Genomic DNA, 12,155 nt, shown 5'->3' with positions numbered 1-12,155 from the left:
AAGTCACGTTTCGGGGCTCGTGCATCGCATTCAAATTCAACCGTATACCTAAGTGGCTGCATCGTAAAATACGAGATTGAGTTAAGGTCAATGCAGAGAATAAAAAATTAACTCACAGACTTAGCTGACACTTTTCATGAAGTAATATCTAGTTATTTTCATTCAAAGAGTCAACATTTATGCATAAACTAGCTTATAAATAATTCAGTTGATTATATTGATTATTGGAATATATTAGTACAAAATTATATATTCCAATACACATATTCCAATAAGCATATTCTGATACATATATTCCAATATATGCCTTCAAAATATTTTTTCTATAATCAGCTATTCGTATCTTACAATTAAACGTTAAAATAATCATCATTGTACTTGTGCCATCGTTGTAACATATGGGGGGATTAAGATTCCTTCACACGATATAAAGTATGAGAAACACAGAAAATTTGGAAATGTTCGAAAATTCATAAATCACTTGTTATGGTATCAATTAGCGGAATTTTTGCCTCATACGTATACATTTTTGTTCCTTTATATGCAACCTTAATCCTTTCGCAAGTAATGTCTATTTCCAAAATGTCCACGTCCAATTAATTATCGTTCATTGAAAAAATTACTTCCATCTTTAAATAAATTATTCCAACACGATAACTTCGTGCCACTGTATACATTCGTTCATATAAACATTTGCGCTCAACATAAAGTGCTAAAACAGAGAAAAGAAATTCAAACACGTCAATAATCAATAAATTTCAAAATCTAGAGAAGATTTGATAATCGTTCTGGAAACTCGGAGAATTACTATGTTGGATGAGGGTACGTTTTTACGCGAGGATTTTCGTGGTTCGAGTCGATTGTTCGATTCGAAAGCTCGCACGAATGATGGACGAGCCACGGCCTGTTCACGTCAGTTAAACAGGCGTGACAATGGCCACCGGTCCCCTGTCATCGAGCGTTATTACGAATAAAGGTGACACGCATTCAGGGCCCGACCGAGAAAAGAATTCATTGGAACGGCCCACCGGCGTACACCCTCCGAACCATTATTAAATTATAAACGCGTTTCGACCTATCGCCGTTCCATCTAGCTCGGAACGACGGTCGCGTTTCCGTCACCGAATCATTCAGAGAATGGAAATCCCCACGGGAGACGCGGTTTTCTGTCGACGTCGGGGCGGGTCGCTTTGCACTCGTTTTTAGAAAAGTATTGTTGTGTTTTTGATATGGTAACGTTCATCGATGGTTAACTCGTGAGTGATGGGTACGTTCAGGTATTTTTGCTTTACATTTTGTATTTTGTATCGAAATCTATTCGAGAGACGTGTGTTGCGCAGATCTAACTGACTGTAGATTATATTCTATGTATTTTATGTATGTTATGTATGTTATGTCTTCGTATAACGTTGACTTATATGGCTAAAGATTTACCTGTTTTTACTTTTTTTTTTTGCTCTTATACTTTACACTGTACTTTATCTATTATACCTTTTTATTATTATAGTTTACCATATTGCTATTACAGTAGAACTTTGGTTATTCGAACCGGTCAAAGGGCAAAATATTTCGAATAACAGATGAGTTCGGATAATAAAGGCTCACTTGTTATCTCACCAGCTGTTGCTACGAGTTTCAATAATAGAGGTTGACGTTCGGATACCCAAGGTTGAACAACAATTTCGACATAAATTGTCTTCAGTTATATGTCAGTTTAGACAAAACACACGGACTAAAGCTAGAAGCGCACTATTTCAGAACACGCGTTCGTATAATTGAAAATACGCTCGAGCGTATTTCGAATAATAGAGGCTCCGTTACGATTGCATACAACTGACAGTAAACAAAAGCTGGTTCGTATAAACGGGATTCGGATAAAAGAACTTCCATCGTAATTTGTATTCCTATATGTTTCATATCTTCCCAATCAATCTTCAGTTTATGCAATACGTGTGTAAGAGGTTACGAATAAATCTCGTGTCTTTAAATTGTATACTCATCTACGACTCTCATTGTACATGTAACTATGTACATTTCTGCATGGAAATAAGCTACATGATCGAGATCGATAATGTTTATTACGAGACAGATATACTATTCAGCTTGACTTTGTTCTCGTAGGGAACAAGAAAGAATACGGAGAACGACCGAGAGGTTCGAGATAGCGGGAAATCATAAAGCGATCGAACGGCATATAATGTGTCCAGATTGCTAATATTGGAGTGAGTAACCATCACACATATTCCATTCATCTTCTACTAAACGATGTCACTGTTCATTCGACCAGAAAAATTTATGGCTTCTCGCTTTCATAGACCTTTTGCTCGTTCTCGGATATCTCACTCTGGGGGTGAGTTCAAATAAAGAGGAGGGCATAGCGAGTTGCTTAGTTCGAGTCAGAAACTATGTTTTTATTTTGAGGCAAAACTATATTTCATTGTACTATTTATCATATTCTAATACGTTTTTACATCTTAATAAAGCTATACGTAAGTCATACTTATACGTTTTCCAGTAATATTACTGGACTGCGTTAATGTAACATTTTTGTGTTATTTCATTGCTTGCCGTAGAACAAAAGACAGAAGGACAATAATTATCCCCAGAGCCTATCGCTATTTCGGTTACCAGTCTAATCACGCGTTAAATGACCATCGACCTGAGATCTCACCCTTCGAAAATTGAAACCACTCCGCCGTTCCAGGCCTGTTGATTGAATACACGAACGAATCGTTGTTTCCTGATTTATTGGCCGCTTTAAGGGAGACCGTGGAACCGATTACGTGGCTATTTCGGGCGAGCAGAGAAGGGGTAAAGAAGTGGGCCGAAGGTGAGAAGCGATTGAAAAAGAGAGAGAAAGAGATTGCGAGAAGCGAAAGAGGAACGACGATGGAAACGATCGATGGAATCGTTTGAGGGGCGAATTATTTGCCTGGTGCATCATGCCACCGAACCTGACGGTCAAAGGACCGAGGCAAAGTGAGCTCCCGGAGACTATCGACGTCAGGATATAAAGTGCCTCCGCTGCTGCTCCTGGTCCTTCAATCTCTTATCCGATATTTGGATAGTGAGTCCAGGCTTAAAATTTCATTACCGCTAAGAATCTTTATTGTACACGGATCACCAGAACCGTCGGAACCTTTGACATACTACTACACACAAGTATTACATCAATACTTGAGATTCGGTAGATTGTTTTTGGGTGGAACTAAAGGCGAAATTTAGAATGACGATGTTGTTAGAGGAAGTTCGTCGCGATTTAGTGAGCGTAACAATGAACAGGATCTTCTTGCGTAATGAATGATGTTGGTAAGTTGATAAGTTGTATAAGTTGCAAGTTATGGACTTTACTTTAACAACTTTAGAATTTTTAATCAAATAGAATTATTACCTTGAAGATTCATTTTAATTAAAAAAAGTTAATTCGAGAGAAGAAAACTACACAGAAAAGTTTTATCTCTAATGAACTCGGGCTGACTTCAATTTTTTCGCGTTTCAATAACAGTTATAATATAATTGACAATGTAATTGTTACGACCGTTCGCGGAGAGGCGCGATCGCGAGGAAAACGCGTCAGCGAGAGGAGTAAATTCTCGTTACGATTCTGATAATCGACGCCACGAATCAGTCGTTCCCCTGTTTCGATTAGAAGAACAGAGGTAGTTCAAATGATTGTAACACTGAATTAACAGAGTTAATATAAACTTGTATATTAACAATATTTAAAATTATAATGAATACGTCACAAATGATTTAACGATGATACAATTAGCTTGTTACTGGAAAAGCTGGAGAAAGTTCATTATTAAACAATAATAACGTAATTTTGGTTTCCTCGTGTCACCTTAATAAACATTTCTACATTTCGATTTAATTTCCACCATAAAAATGTAAGATAAGATGAAAGAGTTGGAATCTTCCATCGATGAAATGCAAATGGTATTTGATTTCACTGCATTTTATTCTTTATCCGAGTCGGTCCGAAGACAGCCGTCAACTGTTTTAACCACGGTTAAAGAATAAAACGCCGTTTCAAAAGACAGTTAACATAATATTAATTCGCATAAAATAGTTTCACTACATGATTTTGTGTTATCGTGTCTCGATACAGATTTTCACTGAATTACGAGGATCGTGTAGAAAGTATTAATATCTATTTACGTATAGAAGCCGTGTAGAATGATACGATGTGCTTATAAAAGGTCATTCATGTGCTTATAAAAGTTTCATTTATGTATTGACATAAATCATACCAAATTTTATGCCTATGTAATAGACATCGACCAAGTTCCATTTGTTTATCATGGCGACGCGAATTGAAAATACCGCGGATGACTAAATATCGTCCATCGCACTTTTACGCTTTTTGAATGCTGAAAACGTTCATTCATAAAGAAATTCACCGTCGTTACAGCAATATACAGCATTTACGGTAATAAGATTATGGTTGAACCATTCGTAAGACGGTCGAGATAAGGCCTGAATTTAATATTACTAGATGTGAACTCGTGGCAGAAGCAGCAGCATATTGAAGATATGTTGTAAAGAACTGGCCTCACGTTACGATAAATGTTCAAAGAAGGAGGGAAGGGGTAATTATAACGAAAAATATCTAGATACATGTGTATATACATATACTAAAGTTACAGACAAAAGAATTCTTTTTAAAATGCGTCTGTATCGTTGCTATGTCAAAACGAATATTACTTTCTGGGCGACCTTCGTGTAATATGATGAAAAAATTCAACAAAGAGATTAAAGAGAGCTGAAATATCTGTCATTGGAAGATCCGCATAGCGAAGCAGAAGGAACATGATGAGGTGTGCTGGACGATTGCGTATTTAGGCGGAATAGAATTTAGACGGTACGCAGAGCAATTTAGCCGGAACAATATTCGTGGCGCGGTGCTGGTCGCACTTGGGCGCAACGCCTGCGGGATACAAGCATGCGTTACAAAGCAGCTCTCAATAATTGCGCATCGACCAAATAATTTCATCTCGCTCCTGTTCAAGCGACCCATTGTTACCTCATGCTAGGAGCTGTAACGGCTCCATAATGCCTCCCCTTCTACCCCCTTAACCTGGTCCGATCCCGAGCACTTGTTCAATCACGCTCGACCGTCGCTTAATTAATCATGTAAGATCGAAGTTTATGGGTGACGTCGCTCTCGATGACCCACCCTTATCTCTGAAATTTCCTGTGATTCAGGTATATCAGCTAATTAAGAGAAAGAATGTTGGGTAAACAAGGAGTGATCAATATTGGGCTATTATTAATAATTTATTAGTATCGTTGATATCAAGTATACGATATTAATAATTAAGTGTATTTTAAAATGATATTTATATAAGTACAAATATTTAGATGGATTTTTCATTTTATATCCGAGAAGTAATATTTTAGAAAATTTTAAATAATATTATATAGCGATGCTAACTCTACCAATTACTTTTGGAATGTAAAGTCAAAAATCGATATGGTAAGAAATTTCTGCAGACGCTATGCGGTTAGTATTATCAATAGTATACTATACTATACATATAGTATAATTCTGTAAAAATTCGAATCAATTTGATAAATACAATTTCGTTCGAACCTGTTAAAATTTTAATTCGAATAGTATCACAATCTACTATTATTCCGAGTTAAGAATATATCTATAATATTATATTTCTATCTTAACACTAGGTTTACGGACGTTTTTTATATACCTATTTCTACGAGCATCCGTCAAATTGACGGGTAAACGAAAATACGCATTTTCTTTAAAAAATCGATTTATTCAAATTAAGTCTTAATTGAACAACATTAGGGTTCACGTTTAAATAAATTGTTAATAAGTAAAAGGTCTTTTTTTAAAAATTATGATTGAAATGATAACAATAATATTAACGATGTAGGGTAATCATATTTATTGAGCACATTTTTTACAAATATACTGAATTTTGTTTATGCATTTTTCGCATACGATCTTTTTTGCAATATATACAACAATTATTGTTTCTATTTTTTTTGCAGTAGGCCACTTGGCAACTTTTTCGCACTTCTGACGTTAAAGGTGACAGAAATGAAGCGTCTGATCTTTGGCAAAATATGAACTCCTTCCTGGATATTTTCGATTCGGTGCACTCTTTACATAATATCCACGCGTTTATCGCTGCCGAATCTAAAATGTTGAAAAAAACTTGAAAGGGCCATCGGAAACTCCCTGCTTTCACACTATATTTGCCATCTGGTCAATGACGTCCACACCAAACTTTGTTTTATTATAAAAAGCAATGGTTTCTGGAACACGTTTATAATTATCTTCTACTTGTATACTTGTATGTTTGGTGCTTGGAAGGAGGACTTTTACGTGAGGTTTACTTTTATACACAATAAACGTGCAGTTTTCTGATTTATATAAATTTTAGGAAAACAATGTCATCCTGTCCTTTTTTCCCTTGAGCATCGAGTTTCATCTTTCCCCATATAAGAGAAACCATTCGAAATATATTCTGTTTGCACGTCAACTGCTAACCAAAACTTAACGCCAAATTTATGAGGCTTATTTGGTATATATTGTGTAAACCTGCATCGGACTTTCGTTGGAAATAATTGTTCATCTATTGAGATATTTTCATATGGCTTGTAACAATCCTGGCTATTATTTATAAATCTGTTCCATATTTCGGATAACAGCGCAAATTTATCTGTTTGTAATCTTTCGGAGGCTTTCAATGATCTCGCCTCATATGCGCCCCGGGCATATAGAATTCCTAGAAAACTACGCAACTCAGCAACTGTGATTGTCCAGTCTTTTTTCAAAACTCGATGCACCTCGGTTTCAGTGCAATCTTTTATGTGTTCCATTATGTGTCTGTCAATTATCAATTCGAAAGCACTAGTTACACAACCCGACATAATATTTCTCTTAGCATAACCAGTAGGCTCTGCTATATCCTTGAATATCATACGAACGGGCCCCTAGATCCGCCTGCTTTCAGTTTTATTCACTGTGTCCCGTCAATTGCAATTTCAATTTCACCTATTACATTTTGGGATGTGCTTGAAATGTTCGTCTTTTCATCCTCGGAGTCAGAACTAGAAAGAATATGCATGTTACGATACACTTTCAAGAAGTGTTCCTCTTCACTATCCGAAGATCCTTCTATCTCTCCACTTTCAATGTATTCAGAGCTTTCACTGTCAGCTTCGCTTTGGCCTAATTCATACTGACTTTCTTCGGAGGTATCCTCAAAACAATCTTCATTGATGTTGACAATTTTGTTCAATATCTTATTATATCTTTTGGATTTACTCATGATTGCTAAAAAAGGGGGATTGGTCAAAATAAGAAAATACTGTGCCCACATTCAATTATCCTATTGTAAATACTTACAATAAGCGGAGACAATAATAGAAAATGTCTACAATAAATGAAACTTTTGCACATTGTCTTTAAAAAACGGATTGTTTATGAAATCAGCTAGCCCGTCAATTTGACGAGTTTCGTAGAGATAGGTATGCTACATACAGATTTCAAAAATAAGAAAGCCTAGGAAAAAATAATTGTGTGTATAAATTCTTTAGATATTTCATTTAGTTTTTTAGATATTTAGTTTTTTAGATATTTAGTTTTTTAGATATTTCATTTCGAAGTTTGAAATCCATCAAATTGACGGGTCCCGTAAACCTAGTGTTAAATCCAATTTGAGACTCGAAGATGAAAACAATCGAAGATCGAATAGCCTTGAATTCGACGCTCCATTTCCAATCTGTCACTAACTAATTAAGGTTTTATTTAAGTCGTGATTTTACAGGAAAAATGAAAGAAACGGGACAATGTTTGTTTCGAGGTCAACAGTCATTCGAAAGTGGCAAAATGAACGAGATACTTGTATGTCGTCAGTTCTTAGCTAATTGGCCTTCGATTGAAATCCTCATTAACGAATATCGATGCTTTTCCTGGCGTTTTAATTAGCTCTCTCAAAGGAAGTTCATTTGACATTTATACCGAGTTTTATTTCATAACGTCTATCGCCTGGTTTCGTTCAGCGACGCCCGGACGTTTATCGATCTACCTTATAAACGCTGTTAATTTTCAACACGAAATTTACTTTTCCTTTTCCGCGTAGACAATAATGGAGAAACTTTAAAAAAAATGGCTCATAAGCAACATCTCTTCCTAATTTCGCATTGTAAAATTTTTATGTATTCTGCAAATATTAACAGAAGTTTTATGAAAACCATTGTAATTATCGAACTGCGAATTTTTATGTGCTTATGATGAATTTAATTTCATATGATATGTAAAATTGTATAAGATATTCGAACTATAATATCTTTTATAATATTTAATAAATCAAACATTTCTCTACCCAGGTTCCACCTTTTTAATTATACCCATGCAAATTCATATTTGAACTAAATATGGATCTACAGTTAAAATGATCTGCTTGTTAGATTATCCACTACTAATTTAATTGTTCCGCTAACTATTAAAATAATAAAAATAAAAAATCATTATTTTGATTTTAATATAATATTAATCATTATAATGATTCTTAAAGAATTTTGTTCTCCTTGTAGTTATAAACTAAAGAATGATTTCATAATAATTCAACTATCTGACTAGAAAATACATCCTTTTCTCAAAAATAGGCCCTTTTTTCTAAAAAAAAGCATTGAAATTTCAATAATTTATCAACCTTACCTCCTTTTTATTTCAATTTCAAGCAGTGCTAGAAAACACGATAAATTTGCTACTTACTTTGTACAAAACTTTTGAAGCGTACGAAGCAGTTGGGAAAGTAGAGTGAAAGTTTTTATTGATAATAAATAAATAACGGCGAATCTTGTGCATTTTCATACGATTTTCTGCAAATACAGTTCTAAACTTCTGATAGTATGTAAGTTCTGATAGCAAAATAAGATAGTGGGCGCGAGTATGTGGCTCAAGAGGTATCGATACCAGAATCCTGCTGCCGTTTAATACCCGATCGAATTTACGATTCCCTTTATACCCCTTTCATCGACTATACTATCGTACATACTACTGCAGACACGTATATTATATGTATATCAGATTTGAATCAGATCTTCTAATCATGTAAACGATGAAGAAGTAAAATCAGTGCTAACAGTCTCTATATGTAGCTAATTATATTCGTGTCGTTATCTCTATTTTAATTATTTCTTCAGAATCTACCATTTTCATACGATCTTGTATTGTTTTCATTGCATTCTTTTATAATTTTATTTTATAGAATAGTATATCTTGTTTGCAAATTTTTATTAGTTTTTATATGACAGAGTCTTTATATACGGACTATACTAAGGGTATATATTAAATATATAGTTATAAACGGAAGACTATACAAACAGTTCCTTTGAAAATTTCATTCAGTTTCAGCATATATCTTGTCATATTTATAATTTAACAGTATCCGCTATTCGCCTTTTTCATTATTGTAAAAGAAATTGTTTACAGGAATAAAATTTTTTAAAGGCAATGTAGTTTACTCTTTAAACCTTGTATCTGTTTGATTTAATACTTGTAATCTCTTTTAATTTATAAACAATGACATCTTCGCAAACGCTCCGTTTTCAAATATCAGTCAGATCAAAATAATCCAAAATTAGATTTAAATCCAATTTCATCTTTCTTTTACTTTATTAAATTTAATTCAATTGAAGTTTCTACTCCCTTTAACAAGTACCGAAGTTCAGTAATTACAATCAATAAAAAATCCTAAAATATTAGAATTGTGAACTAATCCCTGGTAATTATTTTCAAAATGCATACGGAAACACTTAAACGCTTAAAGTTATCAAAGAAGTTTAAAAACTTGACGCGTTAAACGTTGTGAGGTAGGGTGTCGATGTGGGCTTCCTATCGGCCATGTCCGGTGTAATAGGACGCGGCACGCACCCCTCGAAAATTGGCACTTTTCGCGTACACTTAACTTCCACGAGTGTTTGCACGTGCATAAAGGCAAAATGAGCGAGCACTGAATCCGTCAAGTGATGGTTGCCGCTGCATATGCCACCCCTATTCGAGTCACCCTCTTCACTGTTCTCAACCACTACCTCTTTTTCCTTTTCTCTGTCTCTCTCTTTCTCTCTTCATTTCGCCATTCCTTCTCCCATTCGAAACCAACCTTTACACCCAAGCCTCCCGCGAGCGTTCGACGCGATTCTTTGTTATCAAACGACGAACAGCAGCGAAAATAAAAAACCAACCGACGTACGCTTTCCGGAACCGACCAGGTGTTGGCTTCATCGACAATGCACGCCAGTTTCGTTGTTGTGAATCGAAGTATACGCCAGTTACATGCACTTTCGCTTTTATTTACCTTCTGCTCCTATCCTGTTCGTTTTCACTCTGCGCTACGCGTTCGTCTCTGTCACCGATTATGCTCGCCTCTGTATGATCTTCCTTTGATGCGCGGTCCAACCTTATTGACATAAAAATATCAATGCTTACCCCTCGTGGTATAGTTACGCGTGCTCTTAGGGTGGCGTGTCACGTGGCCGGACATCGTGATTCCGGCACTGTTCATCGAATTTTCATGCATTCGAATACATAAGAGGGTTGTCGGAGATTGCGAGGGGCAGCAGAGATTCTATGGTTACGCGTGATTGATGCGATTTGGAGATAAGGAGAATTGTGTTTAAGCAGGGTCGAATGTAAGGGCGGTTTTGTTCGGATTTCTCAGTAAGGAGAATGTAGTAGCATTCGTGTATGTACTTAGTTGGATTCGCAGGGGTTCGTCGTTTGTGCCAGTGTGTATTTTGAACCCGTTAAGTTTAAGCTGATCTATGATAGTGATTTAATTCTATAGTGATATGCTCACGCATACACACACGCATGCATGTATATTCTATATTATGAATAAAATGTATATTCTGGATAATATTGGACGAACTGGAATTGTAAAATATTGATTAACATCAATATGGAATGTAGAAACTTTTAATTTTTTTTAATTTAGTTCCCAAAATGAAATTGCTAATCAATACAGGTAACATGCATGTAATTCAATTTAATTCAATTCTGTAATGAATTTTAATTAAGTAAATACAATAATTGATTAGCCAGATAGATGAACTATTCATAACTAGTGTCATGAATTAATTCGTCTTTTCGCTAATATTGATTCAGACGAAAAACCATTCGTTATATGTTATAAATCGTTTATTAGTATACGAGGAGTATTTACCATGGTAGAGACAATAAAGATTATATCAGCTATAAACGCATTAATACATCGGAGGCACAGTGACAATACAATTGAAATGCAGAATATTATTTCACTTCAGCTGGTCGAAAAGTGAATAATCGCCTGATCTAGAAATGATATTTAAAGTACTATTTATTCAAGTGTCTAAGGAATGAAATATTGGAAAATTACATTGTTCGTAATATCAAGTGAATCGACGTGATACGAAGTTTCATGGTACTGGAGGATGTTCGAGTGATCGATTGCGTCGATACGTTCTTGCGGTTTCATTGAAGAGCGAATCCTTTTCTATTCTTTCCTTTCCTCTCGGTTTGTTTCTTTGTCAATAGCTAGAAGAGACTTGGAGAGGAAATTCACCACGTCGTTCCTTCTTCCTTTTTTATCTGATTTCGCTCTTTGTCGAATATTTCGTTCGCCGAAGCATTCCTTTAATGTTCTGGCGGACGAAATGTATAGAGCGGATTTCGCTCGAATTTCATTGATTTCGTTTGATAAAGTTAAATGCAGCATTTCATCTATGTCATAATCGAACTGCATGCAGATTTATGTTTTTGTGATTGAAAATAAAATGAATCATTAAATGAATCATTTAAATGAAACAAATAAAGGAAATTTTGTACGTTATTACGGATATTATCTTTTTGATGTTCTATTTATTTTTTATATTTTTTTTTACACAACATTAATTTTCGATTGTTTCGTTCTAATTCGTATATTGTATTTTATGCGATGAACGTCGTAAATTTATGGAATATATCGTTTAATATGTAGGACTAGAAAAGTAGAAATTAAAATTATATAACTTAAAATCGAGTAGTCTCTTCATTTCAAATCTAACTTAATTATTCTAGTCACCTGTAATCAAATGATATTAATTAATAATAAATTTTCAATCGATACTTTTCAGTAGCGTTTTATAATCTTTCATAA

At 34.8% G+C, this 12,155-nt stretch overlaps 1 protein-coding gene across 6 annotated transcripts in view; it reads left to right on the top strand.

Moving 5' to 3' along the window:
- Positions 1–12,155, top strand: part of LOC126872192 (hemicentin-2-like) — a 548,719-nt gene that overhangs the window by 309,270 nt on the left and 227,294 nt on the right. The window contains exon 3 of one of the 6 annotated variants that reach the window (XM_050631838.1): positions 2,122–2,222. The exons of the other annotated variants lie outside the window; for them this stretch is intronic. Coding sequence (XP_050487795.1) covers position 2,222 — 1 coding nt within the window. The 5' untranslated portion in view covers positions 2,122–2,221. The remainder of the gene's footprint in view (positions 1–2,121; positions 2,223–12,155) is intronic. 6 annotated transcript variants of the gene reach the window in all.

The sequence above is a fragment of the Bombus huntii genome, chromosome 12 (assembly GCF_024542735.1).
Source record: "Bombus huntii isolate Logan2020A chromosome 12, iyBomHunt1.1, whole genome shotgun sequence".
NCBI lineage: Eukaryota > Metazoa > Arthropoda > Insecta > Hymenoptera > Apidae > Bombus > Bombus huntii.
Note: the sequence above shows the minus strand (reverse complement) of the source record. Positions and strands in the feature narration are given on the sequence as shown.